Source organism: Cetorhinus maximus, chromosome 10, assembly GCF_964194155.1.
Source record: "Cetorhinus maximus chromosome 10, sCetMax3.hap1.1, whole genome shotgun sequence".
Classification (NCBI taxonomy): Eukaryota; Metazoa; Chordata; class Chondrichthyes; order Lamniformes; family Cetorhinidae; genus Cetorhinus; species Cetorhinus maximus.
The window spans coordinates 60,660,715-60,684,676 of NC_135888.1; the positions used below are offsets into that span (position 1 = coordinate 60,660,715).

At 41.9% G+C, this 23,962-nt stretch overlaps 1 protein-coding gene across 1 annotated transcript in view; it reads left to right on the forward strand.

The window, feature by feature from the left end:
• Positions 1–23,962, forward strand: part of dock2 (dedicator of cytokinesis 2) — a 634,661-nt gene that overhangs the window by 116,452 nt on the left and 494,247 nt on the right. The window contains exons 14-17 of the mRNA XM_078550540.1: positions 4,715–4,839; positions 8,098–8,196; positions 18,830–18,902; positions 19,142–19,245. Of these exons, the coding sequence (XP_078406666.1) occupies positions 4,715–4,839; positions 8,098–8,196; positions 18,830–18,902; positions 19,142–19,245 (401 nt within the window). The remainder of the gene's footprint in view (positions 1–4,714; positions 4,840–8,097; positions 8,197–18,829; positions 18,903–19,141; positions 19,246–23,962) is intronic.

The following is a 23,962-nucleotide window of genomic DNA, read 5'->3' on the forward strand; positions in this document are numbered from 1 at the left end:
AGTAAAGGACTGCTGATTGTTTGGCAAGTGGGCTCTGGTCATGGTGTTGCCATGGAGAATGCACCAGGTGACAGTTATTCCCAAGCTTTTGTTTAATTTCAAACCAGGAAAATTGTCTCTGATTGGTCTAGGCGATGCCATGGGGAATGCCCCAGTGAAATATTATCCCCCAAGCTTTTGTTTAGTTGAAAAAGGTGCAATGCCTGGACATGTTCCTTTTGTTTACGGAAGACAGGGCCCTGAGTGTGAATATATGTAGATTCTAGCAAGCATAAGTAAGCCCCATTGTGAGCCCGATGGATAATCTTGAATTGATTATTAGAGTAATTCTTTGAACACTTCAGATTGGCATGGCAAATTCCCATGGCAACACCTCAATTTGCCTGGTTTGAATTTAAAGAAAAGCTTGAGAATAATTGTTGCCTGGTGCATTCTCCATGGCAACACCTTGACCAATCGGAGTCCATGCCAACCAATCAGCACCGTTTTCCCATGCAGTATAAATTGTTGTTTCCTTTGAGATTTGGCATTCTTGCAATTCTGTCCTGATGAGTGCAAGGTGAAAGGTTTGAACAACATAGCTCTTTTTACAGCAACACTCAAGTTCTGTATTACCAAATATCTAATTAATAAAGTGTGAACAAAATTTGAAGTTGCTGCAATTCTCAAACGAAAGGCAATTGAAATTGTTTACAATCCACAACAGGTCAGTCGGCATCTGTATAGAATATAGCGATTAATATTACAGGTGAAAAGGGGGAGTAAATGTGATTCAAATTAACTAATTAGAACTCAGAAGGGTAAATGGATTAGTCCTGTCAAATAGCCTGCAACTTTTTATGCTTCCGTGTATATCACAGTTGACAGTTTAACGGTTATCCGTCAACTAACTCCATCAAAACACATTATCTGGCCATTTAGGTCATTATAGTTAGTGAGCCTTGCCCTACATATTGTCTGTTAATATTTGTTTTAATAATAGGCTGTAAGAGTTTTTTTTTCAGAACTATACTCTGTAATTTCCCCCTCCTGCCTGAGGTGGCCTATTCATTCCTCAGTTTTACACCTGCCAGCTGCTCAACCAATAAGAAAGAAGAACAGAAATTTATTTATATACCATGTTTCATGAGCTCAGGAAGCCCAAAGTCCCTCACAGCCAATAAGATGCAGTCACTATTGTAATGTAGGAAAGTAGCAGGAAAGGGGAGGTGGTGATGTAGTGGCATTGTCACTGGGCTAGTACCCCAGATATCCAGGGTAATACTCAGGGGACAGGGTTTGAATCCCACCACAGCAGCTAGTGAATTTGAATTTGTTAAAAAATCTGGAATTAAAAGGCTAGTTGTTGTAAAAGCCCATCTGGTTCACTAATGTCCTTTAGGGAAGGAAATCTGCTGTCCTTACCTGGTCTGGCCTACATGTGACTCCAGATCCACAGCAATGTGATTGACTCTTAATGCCCTCCAAAATGACCTAGGAAGCCACTCCGTTCTCAAGAGCAATTAGGGATGGGCAATAAATGCTGGCCCAGCCAACGATGCCCACATCCCTTGAATGAATAAAAAAACAACACAGCACTCTAATTTATGCACAACAAAGCCACAAAAGCAGCTTTGAGATAAATGACCAAATAAACTGTATTACTTGAGTTAGCTTAGGGTTAACTCTTGGGCATGACATGGGGAGAACTGCCTTGCACTCCTTAGAATAATACAATGGGATCTTTCACCCCAGATAGAATCTCAGTTTAAACTTGTATCTGAAGGATGGCACCTCAACAGTGCAGTGCTCCCTCAGTGCTGCACTGAAGCGTCAGCCTAGAATATGTGATTATGTCTCATGAGTTTGAACCCATGATTTTATAACTCAGATAATACTCCCTAATCTAAGGTTGAAAGCTCCAGCAAACCAACTCAATCGCTGGTTCCCAGATTACCTGAACTTTTTTCTATTTAAGTCAAGGTACTAAATAAAGTGAAATATGACTTTAAAATGAAGACTGAATCATGTCTAATTATTACTCATCCTCAAACCTGCTTCACTGAACACTACACTTGGTTTTCTTTCCCTGTATGTAACACTGTGGAATATTGACTGATTTGTATCATGCACATATAACAGTGATAAATTAAAATAAACTACTGCTCTCAGTGGCCTTCAGTGATAAGTTTACAAATCCCTTTACCTCCTAAACCAACAATGATGAAAAACAGCTCAGGGGTACAGTTGAGGAAAACTGTCTATTTTATGCAGCTTGGAAGCTCTTGTGTGTCAAAGCTGTCACCTTTCAAAAGTGCATTTAGTAGCTTGATCTGGCTGGGGTTACAGGTGGCCACAGCTCTGCCTGTTGTGAAATTGTTCGGAGCAGCTGTGAATTTGACGTCATTTGGCTGGCTTCTCAAGCCTAATATATGTTCGCATGCACTTTCTAAATCTGACAAAGGGATTTATTCTCATCTGCAGGGGACTAGACTAAGATGTCAAGCATTGTTATAATCCTGCTGACAGAACAGCATTCAGATGCTATTGTTCTTTTTTAAACCTGACTAATTCAGACTCGGGCCCTTTACAAATCAGGGGTCGGTTTTTTATAGATGTCTGTTGCAACTCCTGATCCTTTCCGTTAGGACTCTCTCAGCTCACAACACTTCTGGCACAATGAGTGAACTTCATGACAACATTAGAAATGAAAGGACAGGATGTGTTAGTGAGACAAAGGAAACAGATGAGGAGATGATTTTATGTGATCTGTTGAGCATAGAGGTTAATATGTTAAGGCGATCTTGAGCGAGGGAACAAATGAAAGAATAATAGCACATTTGAAGCCCAGTTTTCAGCCAATTCAATTCACTCTACAGATGTTGAGAGATGGCTGAAGACACTGAATGCTGCAAAGGCTATGGGCCCTGACCACATTCCCGAAGTAGTACTGAAGACTTGTGCTCCAGAACTAGCCTCTCCCCTAGCCAAGCTGTTCCAGTACAGCTACAACACTGGCATCTAGTTGACAATGTGGAAAATTGCCCAAGTATGTCCTGTATACAAAAAGTAGGACAAATCCAACCTGGCCAGTTACTGCTCCATCAGTCTACTCCCGATTATTAGCAAAGCGATGGAAGGGTGTGCTATCAAGTGCACTTGCACTGCACATTAACCTATTCACTGATGCTCAGTTTGGGTTCTGCCAGGGTCATTTGGCTCCTAACTTCATTACATCCTTAGTCTAGACATGGACAAAAGAACTGAATCCCCAAGGTGAGGTGAGAGTGACTGCCCTTGACATCAAGGCCGCATTTGACCGAATGTGGCATCAAGGAGCCCTCGCAAAACTGGAGTGAATGGGAATCAGGTGGAAAACTCTCTACTGGTTGGAGTCATACCTAGCACAATGGAAGATGGTTGTGATTGTTGGAGGTCAATCATCTCAATTCCAGGACATCACTGCAGGAGATCCTCAGGGTAGTGTCCTCGGCCCAACCATCTTCAGCTGCTTCATCAATGACGTTCCTTTCATCATAAGGTCAGAAGTGGGATGTTTGTTGATGATTGCACAATGTTCAGCAGCATTTGTGACTCCACAGCTACTGAAGCAGTCCGTGATCATATGAACATGACCTGGATAACTTTCAGGCTTGAGCTGATAAGTGGCATTCACGCCCCACAAGTGCCAGGCAATGACCATGTCCAACAGGAGAGAATCTAATCATCTCCCCATGACTTCCAATGGCATTATCATTGCTGAATCCCCCGCTATCAAGATGCTGGGTTCGTTACCATTGACCAGAAACTAGCTGGACCAGCCATATAAATGATGTGGTTACAAAAGCCAGTCAGAGACTGGGAATTCTGTGGTGAGTAATTCAACTCTGACTTCCCAAAGCCTGTTCACCATCTACAAGGCACAGGTAGCAGTGTAATGGAATACTCCCCACTTGCCTGGATGAGTGCAGCTCCAACAACACTCAAGAAGCTTTACACCATCCACAGCAAAGCAGCCCTCTTGATTGGCACTCCATCCACCGCCTTAAATATTCACTCCCTCCACCACCAACACATAGTGGTAGCAGTGTGTACTATCTACAAGATGCACTACAGCAACTCATCAAGCCTCCTTTGGCAGCACCTTCTAAACCCATGACCCCTACCACCTAGAAGGACAAGGGCAGTTGATACATGAGAATACGACCACCTGCAAGTTCCCCTCCAAGACACCATCCTGTCTTGGAAATATATTGCCGCCCCTTCACTGTTGCTGGGTCAAAATCCTAGAACTCCATTTCTAACAGTGCTGTGGACTACAGCAGTTCAAGTAGGCAGCTCACCGCCATTTTCTTGAGGGCAATTAGGGATGGGCAACTAATGGTGGCCTTGCCAGTGACTCCCACATCCCATGAAAGAATAAATAAAAATGGATTCAGAGAGAAGTGCACTTGATAAAAATGGGTGGGGTTATGAAGTAATACTCCCTCCTGAAAATAGCATGGGCCAGGCTGGTTCCAGTGCTTGAGTTGATGATCATGGACTCCTGTCACACAAAGCTCTGCACTGGGAGATGTAGTTTCTAACATCTGCCCACTGTCTAGAATGAAAAGCTGAAAGATGAGGTATGTTGGAGGGCATTTTGTTACTTTTTGCACCATGTGTCTGTTTTCACATCCCAAAGTATTGCAAAACCGCTCATCACAGGGCATTCCACTGTTTCATTCCTCTGCAGGCGACGTTAGAAATGACATTTACATCACCATCCAGTTTGGAGACTTTGACAAGTACAACAAGACCACACAGAAGAATGTGGAAGTTATAATGTGTGTCTGCAGTGAAGATGGTAAAATTATTCCGGTAATAATTTCTTCTCAGGATTGAATATGGGTGACCAATGGCAGCTAGTAGAGAGAATAACAAGATTCAAAATTCTCTGCTCTTCTGAAGGTGCACTGAGGAATGGTTTGTGGGCTAATCCTTGGTGGCTTCATTCAAGTGGATCGTGTATAATCATATCCAGTGCATTCAGGAAATCTCTTCATCCAGGGTCTTTAGGAATCAGATTCGAGGCTAATCTTATCCACAAAGTGACATGTACATTGGAGCTTTTAGACATTTTCAGAAGGTGCCAATGAGATCAAGAGCATGTCCCCGTCTGATTTTTCCTGTCCTTGAATCATGGAAGCTGAGGCCAAAGGTTGTCTGACATCTGCTGTCTTTAACTGTGATTTGATAACGCAACAGTGACTGAACCATCATCTTGGCCAATGTGGTTCAGTACAACACTGTGCTGTGGATTTATCAACTAAGTTACTGCTGAAGCACTTTTTAAACATTCTGTACATAAATCAGTGAAAATATTATGGGGGCAGGTATTAAAAATGGAATTGGGGAGAGGGCAGTAGTACTTCAGGAATTGGGGAGGACCACAGTAAATGGGGCAACTGAGAGAGGGCACCAATGGAATGCTACCAATGAATGGGATGATTACAAGAGGGCACCAGTAATTGGGAGAATGGGGCATGGCAGCAGTAAATGAGGGAATTAGTGGAGGGCTCCAGTGAATGGAGAAATACGGGGATGGCACCAGTAAAATTGGGGAAGGATACCACTAATGGAGGAGAGGGGGGTGTTAAGTGGAAGAGGCAGTAAATATGGGAATTGGTGGAAGGCAACAATAAATGGAGAAATTGCAGGGAGGGCACCATTACATGAGGCAATTGGATAAGGGTACCATTAATGGCAGGGGGGTGGGGGGCAGGGGGTGGGGTGGGTAAAGTGGAGGAGGCACCAGTATCTGGGGACATTGATGGAGGACACCAATAAATGGGGAAGTTGGTGGAGGGCACCAGTAAATGAATTATTTTCTCTTGAAAAGTGAAGGTGAGTGACTCCATAGGGCTTTAAAATTATGAAGTGTTAGACAGGGTAGGTTGGCATAGCGATGTTTCCGCATGGAGGTATCTAAAATTAGAGGCCATAGATATAAGGTAGTCTGTAATAAATACAGTAAGGAATTCAGGAGAAACTTCTCAAGGATGGTGAGAATGTAGAACATTCTACAACAAGGATGTAGTTGAGGCATAAGGAGAATCTCGATAAGTACATGAGAGAGAAAGGTACTGAAGAATACATTGATAGTGTGAGATGAAGTAGATAGATTTGGGGGAATCTCATGGGGAGTATAAATTGATCTGTTGGGCTGAGTGGCCTGTTTCAGTTCTGTAGATTCAATGTCATTCACTTCACAGTAGGGTTGTCAAATATGATTGGACATATTTCAGGAGGTCTCATCAGATGGCTTCCATCTGCCCTACTCTGGCCATAGGTTGCTGATCATGAATCCTCACAGTGCAACTCGTTCACTTACTGATTGGAAATTCTTCATTACTTGTTTGGAGGATACTTGGCTGTCAGCCAAAGATACATTTTTTTCCCTCATCTCCAATATTTTTATAAATATAAGGAAAAAAAGTGTTCAAAGGAAATGAAAATGCACCATTTTTTTATGTCCCTGTGTATTTTCTCCCAGGCAGCAATTTCTAGGAGGTTAATCTTTATTTGCAGTAGATTCTAGAAGAATCCTGGAGGGTTGACAACCCTACTTCATTACGAGGAATAGGTAATTGATTTAAGTACTTGCAAGTGATCAGTTAATCACTTGCCTCAGCAAGCCTCATTTGATGGATTCAGTGGAGAATGTCACCAACAAATACACACCAACAATTAATTGGGACAGGATTTTCATTGGTCTTGTTTATAGACTGTCCTGTTCTGTACAATGTTCACATTTAGCTTCATTGTTTATCATTATCATTTTATCCCCCAGAACATTCAGTATAAAAACAAATTATTTGACTCCAAGATTCCTTTGCCGTTTTGGGGGTTAACTTTTGAGAAAGCACAAAGATTTGTTAACGTGTGCTCACCTGTGTGAAACATTATAGTCTCAGAGATTGTGCTGGAAGTGTTACTTCAGATAGCCTAGTCTGACTTTCTTTGGTGACCTGACCACTAAAGTACAGTTTTCTTTTTGTTCTTCATTGTCTCTCATTTTTCTCGAGTATAGAAGATTGAGGGGTGATTCAATTGAGGTGTTTAAAATGTTAAAAGGATTCCATTCTCTGGGGAAGATGGTGACGCACTGGTATATATCACTGGACTAGTAGTCGAGAAACCCAGGCTAATGCTCTGGAGACAGCTGGTGGAATTTAAATTCAATTAATAAGCTTGGAATTGAAAGCTAGTCTCAGTAATGGTAACCATGAAATCATTGTCGATTGTTGTAAAAACCCAACTGGTCCACCAATACCCCTTTAGGGAAGGAAATCTGCCATCCTTACCTGATACCACCTACATGTGACTCCAGACTCACAACGTTGTAGTTGTCTTTTAACTGCCCTCTGTTCAAATGCAATTTGGGAAGGGCAACAAATGCTGGCCTTGCCTGCAACACCCTCATCCATGAAAGAATAAAAAAAGATAGTTACAGAAAAGTTATTTCCTTTAGTTGTGGTGGGGGGTGGGGGGGTCTCAAGAATAAGAGGGCACTAAAATTAGAACTACAGTGTTAGGAACAAAATCATGAACCACTTTGACCACACAAAAGGTTGTAGAAATCTGGAATTCTCTCCCCCAAAAGGTTGTGAATGCTGGGACCTTTGGCAGGTTGTAAGTCAGTCAGAATTCCCACTCCTGATTTATCAGTGTTACCTCCTGGAAAATCAAAGTGTGAAATCAGTTGGGAAGTGGATGAGCTCCTACTTGGAGGCCATCACTTCAAGTCAAAATCAGGGGTGCTGGATCTTACGGAATTTATCCCGTGTAGGATAAGCACTGGACGAGATGCTGGAGCGTTGCTAAACTTGTCAGTGTAGTCTAGCCATGAGGCCTTCTGGGAGCAGAAGGAATACTGCTGAGGGTGGGAGAATGAGGGGGAAACAGAATTGGATGAATTGCAGAACATTCAATAGCTCTTAATGAGTTAATGAGGCACACTGTGAGATTGTCAACATTTGGCGTAGTTCAGGTGTTCTGTTAAATGAGGCTCTGATATTACGCATCTATGCAAAGGTTATTTCATCAGTATTTACAAAATTGAACTTTTTTTTGCAGAATGCCATTTGCCTGGGTGCGGGAGACAAGCCAGTCAGTGAATATCGATCCGTCATCTACTATCAGGTCAAGCAGCCCCGTTGGATAGAGACAATCAAGGTTAGAGAAAGCAGTGAAATATTACACTGCTGTTTTTCAGCCAGGAATTGTAAGATTAAAAAAACTTACATTTATATAGCACCTTGCATGACTCAGGGGATGTCCCAAAGTGCTTCACAGCCAATTAAGTAGTTTTGAAGTGTAATCACTGTTGTGAAGTAAAGAAGCAAGACAGTCAATTTGCAATGAAGCATACGGCAATGAAATAAATGAACCAGCAGTGGCTCATTACAATTTGGAAAACCTGGTCACGTTTTTGATAGGAGGTTTTCTGGCACAGCGGTAGCACCCTTACCTCTGAGCCTGAAGCTCCCAGAGTGGGTGAAGGAAGGTGCATGCTTAATGTAGCCAAACAGGTTGATTATCAGCCTGTTTTCAATCCTTTAAATACGCCTGATGGCAGGTGGTAAGAACAGAAGGGTTTCTTGGTCAGCCACACTGTAGATGGCACTGGTAAACCACTGCAGTACTTTGCCAAGCACAATCATGGAACAATCCAATGCAAGTCCACGCATTCTGCAATGGTTGTCAACGCTTGCTTGGTACCTGGAGGAGGTCACGTTTTGATCATATCAAACATGAGATCATCAACAATGACTCTGGCTATTATTTTGACGATTTCAAACATAAGGAAAATGCATTTTCAAATTGTTTTATATATTTGACAGTGTAGAGGAAATAATTGCTTCAGTTTAAGGAACAGATGACATCAAACCATAATCATATTGAAATCTGATTTTTGAACATGAGAAAGAAGAGATGCAGATCAGCCAAAGAGGTGCTTTCACTGCTGCCTGGAAAGTTAAACAGAAAAGCTTCATAGTTTTAAATTTTGGCAAAACTTTGTGTATATAAATCATCCACGACCAACACTAGCAAAGTCAGCAAGAGCCATTGAATCACTTTCCGAAGGCATAGCATACAATGTGATGATATCTTTCCGTAAAAATTTTCAGTGACAAGCATTGGGTCACACATGCAAACTTTTATTGTAGTTGTAAAGCATGAACAACTTACTTATATAGTCCTTTTAACATCATAAAACATCCAAAAGCACTTCGCAGAGAACATAAATAGAAAGAGTGAAAGGAGACATTAGAGCATGTGATCAAAAAGCTGGCCAAAGGGATAGGTTTTGAGGATCGCCTTAAAAGAGGAGAGAAGCGAAGAGACAGAGAGGTTTAGGGAGGGAATTCCAGAACTAAGTTCCTGGGCAACCGAAGGCATGGGCACCAATGGTGGTGTGAAGGAGGGAGAGGATGGACCAGAGACTAGAATTGGAGGAACACTGACTTCTCAGAGGGTTCTAAGATGAAGGAGATCACAGAGGTAGGAGGTGTAAGGTTTGGAGGGATTTGAACATAAGGATGAGAATTTTAAATGTCAGGTGTAGGTGAACCTAGAGCTAACCTAGAGTCAGTGAGCAGAAGAGTGTTGGAGGAATGGGACTTGGTTCAAGTTAAGATCTGGATGGCAGAGTTTTGGATGAGCTTAAGGTTATGAATGTACAGAAGATGAGAGTTTTAATAAATAAATTATTTGCTGCTAATTGGACATAGGATATGCCTCGTCATGACATTGCCATCTTAAAGCAACAAACCATGTTTGAAACCAGAATTGTACAGTAGCAGTAGAATAATGTATGGTGGATTATACAGTATAACACTGCTTTCCGGAGCAACGGTATTGGATGTTCATTAGTCTTTAGATCATGTGAATTTATCTTCAGTGATGCAAAGATTTCCCAACAACCTTTTTTTGAAGGCAGTGCTCCATTAATGGTTAAATTTTAACTGCTTGAAAATGTTGTGAAACCTGATTGCAAACTTCACCGCATGCAGATTGGTTCCCTCACAGTACTAATTCAAAGTAGGAGATGGTATTGTCGTGGTTTTGCAACTAGCTTGGCCACCTAGAGTTCAAAGCATACTATAAGTTATGAAACCGATAAAGCTGATCATTTATAAGCTAGAACAGGGGGAAAAATGACCAGATTGTTGTAAAAATCCAGTTGTCTTGGTATGACTATTGAGTTAACTTCTCAGTAGGGATCAGCAGTTAGCTAAGTCAGGTGAAATAGCTAAGTTAGCTATTTTAGCTGGTTCATTATTATTGGTGCTAGAATTGGCATTATTGTTTATCAGGAAATTATTATTTTTCAAATTTTGCATTGGTTCCTTGTCCTCATCGCCATCCCATGTAGGAACCTGTCGTACTGAGAATGTTTGTAGTTGATCTGGTCCATTTCTGAAATGAATATCTCACAATTGCTGACTCCCTCAAATATTTACTTCCACATAAAGTAGTTCATACCGAACTGTCCATTGAACCATCCCTCTTCTGGTTCGATCTAGGGTGCCACAGTTCAAGAGTTTGTGGCATCCTAGATTGTAATCATATTTTCAGAGATGTGTAAAGTAATGCATTTTGGAAGGAAGTGTGAGGAGAGGTAATATAAGCTAAATCATACAATTTTAAAGGGGGCACAGGAACAGAGAGAGCTGGGGGTGTGAGTACACAAAGCTTTGAGGATGGCAGGATAAGTTGATAGGCTTTTTAAGAAAAAGCCATATAGGATCCATCCTCAGTTTTATTACATTGGGCTGAATTTAATGGATGAGGCAGTGGCCACATCCACAGCCAGTGGGAGCCCCAGTGCAATTAAATCCCAATCAGGCGCTTCCCTGCTTGCTGTCGGGGTTCCAATCGGGTGACCAGATCTCTTCAGACCCAACAGTGCCACTGGGAATGGTGGCAACTGCTGGGGACCCAGGACTAAGATCAGCCATGGAGGCCCCTGAACCCAGATAAGTGGGGCAGCCTCATCGGGAACAGTCACACCGGCCCCGGTAAGAGGCGGGGGTGGGGTACGTTGATGTGAAAGCAGCGGGGAGTCTTCCTGCAGGGTTAGCCCTTGCTGCCGTGGTGGAGGTGGGGGTATGGGGCCTTCTGTTGTGAACAAGCCTGAGCAGGAGGGCCCCTCTCCCCAGCCTGAAGGCAGGCCTCCCAGTATCTGAATAACAGTGGCAGCAGGCAAAGGCCCTTACTTGGCAACTTGAGAGCCTGAATTATCCTAGGGGCAAAAAGGCTGAGCTTTGGACTTCCATGGCCCTGGCTTAATTGGGGGGAGCCGGGAAGGCAGTGGGCTTTCCACCCCGCATCTTCTCATTTAGTTCCGCCCATTGTGCAAAAAAAGCAAGGAGGTAATGTTAAACATCTAGAAATGACTGGTTAGGCCTCAGCTGGAGTCCTGTGTTCAATTCTGGGCACACACTTCAGGAAGGATATCAAAGCCTCACCGAGGAGATTTACTAAATGGCACCAGTTAGATGAAGATGCTGGGATTGTTCTCCTTGGAGCAAAGAAGGTCAAGGGGAGATTTAATCGAGGTGTTTAAAATCATGAAGCTTGTTGATAAAGTAAAAAGGAGGAACTGTTTTGTGGCAGGAGCCCAGATCACACAGATTTATGGTAATCAGAAAAAAGAGCCAGAGATAAAATGAGATTTTTTTAATGTAGTGAACTGTTATGATGTGGAATGCACCATCTGAAAAGGTGGTGGAAACGAATTCAATTGTAACTTTCAAAAAGGAATTGGATAAATACTTGAAGGACGGATGGACTATAGGGCTGTAGGGTTGTAGGCCTTTGGGGAAAGAGCAAGGGAGTGGGACGAATTGGATGTCTCTTTCAAAGAGCCAATGATGGTCCATATGGCTCCAGTGTGATTAAAATTCTATGATTCTATATTTGTGGACCTTGGCTGAGGACATGATCAAACTTGACCAGACTCAAATAGCTCGCAAACACTTTTTAAAAAAGTGACTTCAATAGAACATCAGAGGGCTTGCCTATTGAATTGTAGCCCAGAAAGAGTCATCAAGTATCAGGTTCAGGAGGGAGAGGGCCACATTTCACCTTTCAAATGTGGTCACAAAGGTAAACAATAACTGACAATCTGCGGTCCATTTCTGTGCTATTTGTCACTGTTAGGCTGTAAAACTCTTCAGGTATTAACATAGCTCGAACTCTCATGCTGACTGCAGTTCTGTAAGGGGAGAATCACCATTGATAAATGTGTACCTGAGGAAAAAAATCAATAATTAATCATAAAAAGTGCAAGTAGAACAATTGTGTTCAAGTGTTTTCAATGCTCGCCTGTGACGGCCCCCAGAATGCCACTAGTGTGGAACATGTGTGGGAACCAGTCCTACTCCAAACTGACAAGGTCACATGGGTTTGATGAGCCTTGCATACAGGCCTTGGTTCCTAAAAATGTCATCCCAGTAGCAAAATTAACATTGACACTAAATTCTCAGAGGATGCTAACCTCTGTCCGAGCTGCATCAGGTTCAAAGCTGTCAATGTGAAGATGGCTACTCAGTCTCCCAGTGAAATCATTAAATGACAACTGCTGGTACATTTCAATAATCAGCTAATTTCTTTCCTTCCATTACTCTTTCCTCCTTATTTTATTGCGAGTGTATTTTTAGAACACTGCTCACCAATCTAGAGCACCTGAGTTACCATGACAATGATTATGACAATTTAAACAATGGTCATCTTGCTAAACACTGTGGGTGACCAATGGTAGTGCAAGCTTGCACAATTCCTGCATAAAGAAGAGCTAAACTAGCACTGAAAAGGGCACAGGGCACCTGGTATGGGAAATGGACATTGGTGTTATGAGTTTGGGCTGATGCACAATGTGGGGCAGAGTAGAGAGACCTTTACTCAGGATCTATACCTCATCTAAGATTGCTTGATGTTGGCACTGGCTGTCAAAATAAAACATAATCCATTCCCAGCACTAACCCATCTGAGTGAAATAAAGATTCACATATGAAATAGGATTAGGACTAGGCCATTCAGTTATTTAAGCCTGTTCTCCCCTACAATGAGACCACTTTAGTTCCATACCCCTTAATACTCTTTTCAAATAAAAAACTCTATCAATCTTTGTTTTCAACTTTCAATAAACCTCCAGCACTAACTTCTTTAAGGAGAGAGTTCCGGGTTTCAGCTACCCCTTGTATGAAGAAGTGCTTTCTACCATCCCTGAACAGCTTTGCTTTAATTCTAAGGCTACGCTCCCGTTGTTCTGGGATTCTCACACCAGGGGAAACTGTTTCTCTCTATTTACCCTGTCAAATCCTTTAAGCATCTTAAATACCTCAATTCGATCACCTCTTAGTCTTCAATATTCAAGGGCATACAAACCTAGCCTATGCAACATTCTTACAATTTAACCCTTTTAGCTCTAGTATCATTCTGGTAAATCGGTGCTGCACTCTCTCTGAGATCAATATGTTCTTCATGAGGTGCGGTGACCAGAGGTGAATGCAATACTGTAAATGGCATCTTAACCTGAACCCTGTACATCTCTGTACTTCCACTCCTTTGTAATCTAGCCCTCTTGAGATACAAGTCAACATCCCTTCTTTCAAAACCCAATGTCAGCATCAAGCAATCCGCTAGTCCACTAGCTTTTAAAAAAATTCATTCATGGGATGTAGGCTTCACTGACTAGACCAGCATTTATTACCCATTGTTAATTGCATTTGAGAAGATGGTGATGGCCTGTCCAATTGAACTTCTGCAGTTCATGTGGTAAAGTTATTCCCACAGAGCTGTTAGGTAAGCATTTCCAGGATTTTTACCCAGTCACAAATAATTGAACAGCAACCTATTTCCAAGTCAGAGAAATGTGTAACTTGGAGGAATTTGCAGATGGTGGTGTTCCTGTGCATCTGCTGCACTTGTTCTGCCAGCTGGTAGAGGTCACGGGTTTGGAAGGTGTTGTTCAGGGAGTCTTGGCGAATAGACACTGCTGCTGTTGTGCACCAGTGGTGGAGTGAGTGAATGTTTTAAGTGGTGGATGAGGTACCAATCAACTGGGTTGCTTTATCCTGGATGATGTCAAGCTTCTTGAATGTTGTTGGAGCAGCACTCATCCAGGTAAGTGGACAGTATTCCATTACATTCCTGACTTGTGCCTTGTAGATGGTGGATGGGATTTAGGGGGTCAAGAGGTGAGTTACTCGCAGCAGGATTCCTAGCCTCTGACCTGCTCTTGTAGCCACAATATTTATATGTCTGTTCAAATTCAGTTTCTGGTCAATGGTGACACTTAGGATGTTGATTGTGAGGGATTTGGCATGGATAATGCCATTGCATGTCAGGAGCAATAGTTAATTCTCTTTTGTTGGAGATTGCCTGGCTCTTGTGTGGAGTGAATGTTACTAAAGAATGACAAAAAAATTAATAAGGACAGAAAAACTAGAGTACGAGAGAAAGCTAGCTAGTAATATAAAGACAGATAGTAAGAGTTTCTATAGATATTTAAAGAAGAAAAAAGTTAACAAAGTGAGCGCTGGTCCTATAGAAAGTGCGTCTGGGGAATTGATAATGGAAAACAGGGAGATGGCAGATGAATTAAACAGGTATTTTGCTTCGGTCTTCACTATAGAGGGCACAAATAACATTTAAGAAATAGCCGTCAATCAGGAAATGGAAGGAAGGGAGGAACTCAGGGAATTACAATCACCAGAGAAGTGGTACAGAGTAAATTATTGGGGCTGCGAGCTGACAAAACCCCAGGTCTGGATGGACTTCACCCTAAGGTCTTGAAAGAAGCGGCGAGTGAGATAGTTGACGCACTGGTTTTAATTTTCCAAAGTTTCCTAGATTCAGGAAAGGTTCCATTAGATTGGTAAGTAGCAAATGTAACTCCTTTATTCAAAAAGGGAGACAGACAGAAAGCAAGAAACTAGAGGTCAGTTAGCCTAACATCTGCATAGGGAAAATGTTAGAAGCAATTATTAAAGATGTTACAGTAGGGCACTTAGAAGAATTCAAGGCAATCGGCAAGAGTCAACATGGTTTTGTGAGAGGGAAATCATGTTTAATCAATTTATTGGAGTTCTTTGAAGGAGTCACATGCACTGTGGATAAAGGGGAACTGGTGGATGTACTGTACTTAGATTTCCAGAAGGGATTTGATAAAGTACCACATCAAAGGTTATTGCAGAAAATAAAAGCTCATGGTGTACGGAGTAACATATTGACATGGAAAGGAGATTGGCTAGCTAGCAGAAAGCAGAGATTTGGCATAAATTGATCTTTTTCTGGTTGGCAGGATGTGATGAGTACTATGCCACAGAGATCAGTGCTGGGGCCTCAACTTTTTACAATTTATATAAATGACTTGGATGAAGGGACCGAAGGAATGGTTGCTAAATTTGCTGATGACACAAAGATGGGTAGTAAAGTAAATTGTGAAGAGGACATAAGGAGGCTACAAAGTGACATAGATATGTTAAGTGAGTGGGCAAAGATCTGGCAAATGGAGTAATAATGTGGGAAAGTTTGAAATCATTCATTTTGGCAGGAAGAGTGAAAAAGAAGCTTATTAACTAAATATGAGAGATTGCAGAACTCTAAGAATCAGAGGGATCTGGATGTCCTAGTGGATGAATCACAAAAGGCTAGTATGCAGGTACAGCAAGTAATTAGGAAAGCTAATAGAACGTTATCATTTATTGTGAAGGGAATTGACTAAAAAAGTAGGGAGGTTATGCTTTAGCTGTACAGGGCACTGGTGAGAGCACATATAGAGTATTGTGTACAGTACTGTTCTCCTTTATTTAAGGAAGGATGTAAATGTATTGGAAGCAGTTCAGAGAAGGCTTACCAGGCTAATACCTGAAATGGGCAGGATGTCTTATGAGGAAAGACTGAACAGGTTAGACTTGTATCTGCTGGAATTTAGAAGAGTAAGAGACAACTTGATTGAAACCTTTAGGTTCCTGAGGGGCCTTGACCAGGGTGGATGTGGAGAGGATGTTTCCTCTTGTGGGAGATTCTAGAATTAGGGGTCACTGTTTAATAATAAGAGGTTGCTCATTTAAGACAAGAGATGAGGAGAATTTTTTTCTCTCAGACGGTTGTGAGTCTTTGGAACTTTCTTCCTCAAAAGGTGATGGAAGCAGAGTCTTTGAATATTTTAAAGCAGAGTGAGGTAACTTCTTGATGAGCAGGGGTTGAAAGGTTATTGGGGATAGGTGGGAATATGGAGCTGAGGTTATAGTAAGATTACCCATAATCATATTGAGTGGCAGAGCAGACTCGATGGGCCGAGTGGCTTACTCCTGCTCCTAATTCGTACATTCATATGTTCGTATGCATTTATCAGCCCAAGTCCGAATGTTGTCCAGATCTTGCTGTCTGTGGGCATGGACTGCTTCATTATCTGAGGAGTCGCAAATGGTGCTGAGCATTGTGCATTCATCAGCGAATATCCAACTTCTAACTTTATGGTGGAGGGAAGGTCATTGGTAAAGTAGCTGAAGATTGTTGGGCCCAGAACACTACCCTGAGGAACTCCTGCAGTGATGTCCTGGGGCTGATATAATTGGCCTCCAACAACCACAACCACCTCCCTTTATGCTGGGTGTCACCCCAGCCAGTGGAGAGTTTTCCTCCTGATTTCCATTGACATCAATTTTATTAAGGTTCCTTGATGCTATAATCGGTCAAATGCTGCCTTGATGCCAAGGACAGTCACTCTCACCTTCATGTCTGATATTCAGATCTTTTGTCCATGCTTGGACCAAGACTATGATGAGGTCTGGAGTCAAGTTACCCTGGCTGAACCCAAACTGTGCATTGGTGAACAGGTTATTGTTGACTAAATGCTGCTTTATAGCACTGTCAATTACATCTTCCATCACTGATGATTGAGAGTAGACTGATGGCATGGAATTGGCTGTATTGGATTAGTCCTGTTTTTGTTGACAGAATGTATCCAGGCAATTTTCCACTTTGTTAGACAAATACCAAAGAAGTTATAACTGTACTGAAATAGCTTGGCTAGCGGCACAGTTAGCTCTGGAGTACAAGTTTTTACAAATGGGGTGTCCAAAGCCTTTGCTATACCCAGTGCACTCATAGCTATTTCTTGTTATTATTTGGAGTGAATCAAATGGTCTGAAGACTACCATCATCAGGAGGAAGCTGAGTTGGATCATCCACTTGGCACATACTGGCTGAAGGTGGCTGCAAATGCTTCAGAATTGTTCTTTGCAGCCACATGCTATGCTTTGCCATCACGACAGAGGGGAATTCTAATGAAACCTCCTCCTCCAGTTAATTGCTTAATTGTCCACCTCTATTAACCACTGGATGTGCAGGTCTGCCGAACTTTGATCTGAACCATTGAATGTCGGATAGTTTTGCTCCATCTATAAACCTGCTGGTTCCTCTGTTTCCTATGCATGTGCTGCAGCTTCACCCGGTTAGGCTTCACTTTTAGATACACCTGATGCTGCTACTTACTGGTACTCCTACATTCCTCATTGAACTAGGATTGGTCCCCTGTTAATGGTAGTGATATATTATGCTTGCCCATGAATACAGATTGTGGTTGAATACAATTCTGCAGCTTATGATGGACCAACGCACCTCATGGATGTCCACCTTTGAGCTGCTAGATCTGTTCTGCATCTAATCGATTTAGCACAGTGGGAGAGGCACACAACATGATGGAGCATGTCCTCAGAAGTGACATCACCCCCATCCCCCACCCCCCGGCCCCCCGGACCCCCAGCCCCACTAGGACTGTGCGATGGCCTTCTTCCAAGTGGTGTTCAACATGGAGTAGTACTGACTCATTAGCTGAGGGAGGGCAGTAGGTTGTAATCAGCAGAAGGTTCCCCTGCCCATATTTGGCCTGATGCCATAAGTCTTCAAAGTCTCCAGAGTCAGTTTTGAAGACTCCCAGAGCCACTCCCTCCTAACTATATAGGACGGCCACCACCTCTATTGGGTCTCTTCTCTCTATGGGACAGGATGTAGCCAGAGATGGTGATGGAAGAGTCTGGGATATTGGCTCATTGGTTTGATTTGTTGAGTATGAGAATGTTAGATTGTTTCTTGCCTAGCCTGTGGTACAGCTCTCTCAATTTTGGCATGTCCACAGAAGTTAGTGAGTAGGATTTTGCAGTGTCAACTGGGATGGTTGTGACTTTGTTGTGATTTCCCTACTTTGGACCCTTAAATCTCTTTGTTTATGTACAGTCCCTTATTTTTCACCATTTAGAAAACATTCTGATCAATTTTTCTTAGGTCCAAGGATTACCTCACACTTTCCTTGAACTGTATCTGCCACAATTTTGCCGACCTCACTTAATCACATATACTGTGTATAAATTCAAATATTATGTATTACTTCTGAAGTGCAGTGACTGATGTTATGTAGGCCAAAAATCAAACTCAAAATAATTTTTGCAGGTGCACCCTGCTTCGTGAATATCTGGCAGAATCCCCGCTTCCACAAATAATTGGGTGTCAGCTGCATTTTCAGTGGTGGAGCAGAAACAGACCCCAGGAAATTCCTGGCCAATAAAGTAACCTTGATACAAGAGCTTTTCATTACAATGTTTAACCCATAATCTTTAACAGGAAGAGGTTTCCTCACAACTCAAGCTTGAACCAGTGTGTACTGAGAACATTAAATAAAAAAGAATCATTTGAGAAATGGAACAACATAAGTGCAACACTGTGCCTTAATTATCATGGTAAATTATGCTATTTAGTCACTGATTGCTTTCCTCACATACCTGTCTGTTACTAGGTGGCCATTCCAATGGAAGAAATGCAGAGAATACACCTGAGATTTATGTTTAGACACAGATCATCGCAAGAGTGTAAGTACAACAACTTGCATTTATAGTGCATTTTTTCATTCAGAAATACTTCAAAGAGGCATAATCAGACAAAGAGTAATGATAATTACACGCTCCTCACTTAGTCTTTCCCCGCATTTCTTGCATACTCTTTCCCTTCATACTTCATGCACTCCATATCCTATCCTCAGACCAACTTTCCCCCCTCACTCCTTCTATACTCTTCCATAACTTTCCTTTACTGCCTTTGTACCTTGCAGCGAAAGACAAGAGTGAAAAGAATTTTGCAATGGCCTTTGTAAGACTGATGAAAGATGATGGTACAACACTGCAAGATGGTCCTCATGAACTGCTGGTGTACAAGGTATGTGGTCTTGTTTTCACAATGTTTTGTCACAAATTGATTTCCTGATAGTAGCGTATTGTCTATCAATTGCATAGATTTTAGATTATTACCTACACCACTCAACAATACGATTGTTAAGTTGCATTGTTTTGCCGAATATTTCTCCTCAACAAAGTGAACAATATTAATGCTGGTAATGGAACATTATTTATTCCTAGCACCCAGTATCAGTATTGAACAATACTGGTTATGGAATAGCACAAATCATCACAGTGTGAAGCTCCCTTTACTCTGTCCTGAAAATACACCTCAGCCCCAACCTTGGAAGGATGCTACATGTGCAATATGCTCCAGTCTCCACAAGAACGATCTAACTAAATTACCAATTTTAGTACCAAATTAGGAGCATATAACCACGAGGAGTAGGGTTGAGATATCATTTTTGAATTAGTTTTTACAAGTAGGTAAGGCCATGTTTATGGTCCATGCTAGTTGCCTGAGAAGCGGCGGCAGTGCAAGTCTTACAGTGATGGTACTGCCTCAATGGTGTTAAGTACGGGATTCCAAGACCCAGCCATGATGGATTGGTGATGACTGCCCTAGTCAAACCCATCACAACATCCAGAGGAATCTTAAATGACAGATTTCACCTTCAGTTTCTACCCCAATGCGTCAGTCATGCCTTTTTTCAAAGGAATTTTATATAGCATCAGCCCTATATTCAACACTTTGAGTCCATATTCCTTTCACCTACTGTCATGGGTAGTGCTCAGGATTTATTTTTTTTAAATTTTGCTCTCAAGACATGGATGTCAATCATAAGGTTATTTCCCATGTCTAAGTGCTTAAACACCCTATCACACTTCCACTAGTCGAAAAGCATATTGAGGCCAGTGGTTAGATGGGCATAAGTAGAGTAAAGGGACAATAATGTAAGTAGAAACAGAGGAAAGAAGTTGTTCGGATATTTTTTTTTACAGATTAGTTCTTCTGATGGGGGCAGCACTGGCAAGGCAAGTGGGTCTGGCTCTGGGGGAGATGGCACCTGTATAAGCCAGATGGGTTGCATCTGAACAGAGCAGGGGCTGAGGGGCAGAGAGCACTAAAATAGACAATAGTAAATTAATAAGTGGAGTCGGAGTAAGGGGGCAAGTAATGAAGTCTAAAGCAGGGTTACACTACATGTATGTGAATGCACAGAGTATAGTTAATAAAATTGGGGAGTTACAGGCACTGATTTGCCTTGTGGGATTATGATGTTGTGGCGAAAACAGAGACTTGGTTTAAGGAAGGGCAGATCTCGGTGTTAAATATTCCTGGTTATATGGCATACAGAAAAGATAGAAAAGGGTAAAAAGGAGGAGATGTGGCATTTTAAGGAAAGTATTGCAGCACTGGAGAAAGAGGATGTGTCAAAGGATTCAAGGACAGAATCGATTTGGCTAAAGCTAAGGAATAAGAAGGGTGAAATTACATTGCTTGGTGTAATATATAGACCACCAGCTAGTGGGAAGGATATAGAGGAACAAACCTGCAAGGAAATTACAGAGAGGCATTAACATCATAGAATAGTTATAATGGGGGACTTGAATTACCTGTATATAGACTGGGATAGTGGTAGTTATGGGGCAGTGAGGGACAAGCATTCCTAGATTGTGTTCAAGAGAGAATTTCCTACAGCAGTATTTGTCTAGTCCAATAAGAAAGGAGGCACTGCTGGACCTGGTTCTTGGGAATGAGGTGGGCCAAGTGACAAATCAAGTGATAGTGGGGGAACATTTAGGGGACAGTGATTATTGTATCATAAGGTTTAGGATGACGGTGGAAAATGACATTGGTCAATCGAGAATAAGAATAATCAACTGGCAGAGAGCGGATTTCAATGGGGCAAGAATGGAGCTGGGCCGGATAGACTGGAACCAAAGGCTGGTGGGAAAAACAGTATCTGAACAATGACAATGTGCTACCTTCAAAGAGGAGGTGGTTTGGGCAAAGTCAAGGAATGTTCCCTCAAGAGGGAAGGGTAGGACAAACAAGTCCAGAACTCCCTGGATGATAAAGGAGATAGAAATTAAGCTAAATAAGAAAAAGTGTGCTTACGACAGGCGTCAGGTAGAAAATACAATTGAGAACCAAGCTGAATACAGAAGGTTCAGGAGGGATGTGAAAAAGAAAATGCAAGAAGTAAAGAGAGATTATGAAAAAAGACTGGCAGCTAACATAAAAAGAAATCCCAAAGTATTCTATAAGCACATCAGTGGTAAAAGGAGGAGCTGGACTGATTAGGGGCCAAAAAGGGGATTTACACATGGAGGCAAGAGGCATGGCTGAGGTGTTAAATGGATTCTTTGCATCTGTCTTTATTTATGAGGCAGATGCTGCCCAGGTCATGGTAACAGAGGAGGAAACTCAGCCACTACAAGGGCTTAAAATTGATAAGGAGGTGGTATCGGATAAGCTGTCGGTCCTTAAAATTGATAACGTACCGGGACTGAATGAGATGCATCCAAGGAAGTAAGAGTGGAAATTGTAGGGGCACTGGCAATAACCTTTCAATGTTCTCTGGATTCAGGAGAGGTGCTGGGGACTGGAGAATTGCAAACATTACGCCCTTGTTCAAAGAAGGTTGTAAAGATCTGCCCTGTAATTACAGACCAGTGAGTTTAACTCCGGTGGTGGGGAAACTTTTAGAAACAATTATTCAGGGTAGAATAAATAGTCACATTGAAAAATGTGGATTGATTCAGAAGAGTCAGCATGGATTTGTTAAAAATCATGCCTAACTAACTTGCTGGACTATTTTGAAGAGATAACATAGATGGCTGATGAGGGCAAGGCCATTGATGTGGTGTATTTGGACTTCCAAAAGGTGTTCGATACAATGCCACACAACAGATTTGTAAGGCAAGTTATAGGTCATGGAATAAAAGAGGCAGTAGCAACATGGATACAAAATTGGCTGAGGGATAGGAAACAGAGAGTAATTAGTTAATGGATACATTTCAGGCTGAAAAAAGGTTTGTAGTGGAGTTCCCCAGGGGTCGGTATTGGGGCCCTTCATCTTCCTGATATATGCAAATGATTTAGATTTTTGTGTGCAGGGGTCAATTTCAAAGTTTGCGGATGACACAAAACTTGGGAGAATTGTAAACTGTGAGGAGGACAGTGTAGAACTTCAAAAGGACATTGACACATTGGTGGAGTGGGCAGATAGGTGGCAGATGAAGTTCAATGCAGAGAAGTGTGAGGTGATACACTTTGGTGCAAAGAACATGGAGAGATAGTATAAAATAAAGGATACTATTCTCAAGGGTGTGCAGGAGCAGAGAGACTTGGGTGTACATGTACATAAGTCATTAAAGGTGACAGGACAGGTAGAAAGAGCTGTTTCCAAAGCATACAGTGTCCTGGGCTTCATTAATAGGGGCATAGAGTACAAGAACAGAGAGGCTATGATGAACTTATATAAGACACTGATCAGACCTCAGCTAGAGTATTGTGTACAGTTCTGGGCACCACGCTGTAGGGATGATGTGACTGCATTGGTGAGAATGCAGAAGAGGTTTACGAGAATGGCTCCAGGGATGAGACACTTCAGTTATTAGGAACGATTGGAGAAGTTGGGACTGTTTTCCTTGGAGAGGATAAGACTAAGAGAAGACTTGATAGAAGTTTTCAAAATCATGAGGGGTCTGGACAGAGTAGATAGGGAGAAACTGTTCTCGCTTGTAAGCAGATCGAGAACCAGAGGGCACAGTTTTAAAGTGTTTTGCAAAAGAAGCAAATATGAGGTGAGGAAAAAACTTTTTCACACAGCGAGTGGTTCAGGTCTGGAAAGCACTGCCTGTAAGTGTGGTTGAGGCAGGTTCAGCTGAGGCATTCAAGAGGGCGTTAGATGATTATCTAAATAGAAACAATGTGCAGGGTTACGGGGAAAAGGCAGGAGATTGGCACTAAATTAAAATGCTCAGAGAGCTGGTGCAGGCACAATGGGCCAAATGACCTCCTTCTACACCGTAACAACTCTGTGATTCTGTGATACACTGAAACTCTTGTAGTACATGCTGCAGAGGAGTTTCAAATATTTTTCAGAGGTTCACTAGTTTGACTGGCAACAAAGTTCACTAATAAAGATGGTGTTTCATAGATAAAGTGTATATTGAAAGATCTTCCTCTGCACTGCTGAAATCTACCAGGAGTCATCTAAAGAATAACTCCTTGAAAAAGATTTACAATGACACTGCCCAACTTTAACAAGATAGCAGGCAGTGGCTGATGACCTTTTATTGGTTCAATAACTGCATGGACGGGAACTGCTAAATTTTCTTCTCTTCCTTAACTGTGGTACAGTTTCCTCTTTTCACTGGTGAAAGTGAGTTTCTAATTTGACAAGACATGCCAATTTTGTCTATTGTATTTAGAATAATTCAGTCTGCATCCTCCAAACCAAGAGGCTATGCTAACACTATATAAAACCTAAGAAAGATCCCAATAGAGTACTGTGCGCGGAATTAGGTGTCAAAAGATAATAACGCTTTAGAGTACATTAGGACGCTGCCTGTTATGATGAGGTTGAAAGACTTGAAAAATTGAGGCTCTTTTTAATTAGAACAATGCAGATTACAGGGCGATTGTGGCTGGCAGGTAAAATGTCCTTTTTCCCTCCCACTACTGCACTTATTGTAAATCTGGTGTAATTCTGCCCTTAGACGGGTTGAGCTGAATGGCCAGTTTT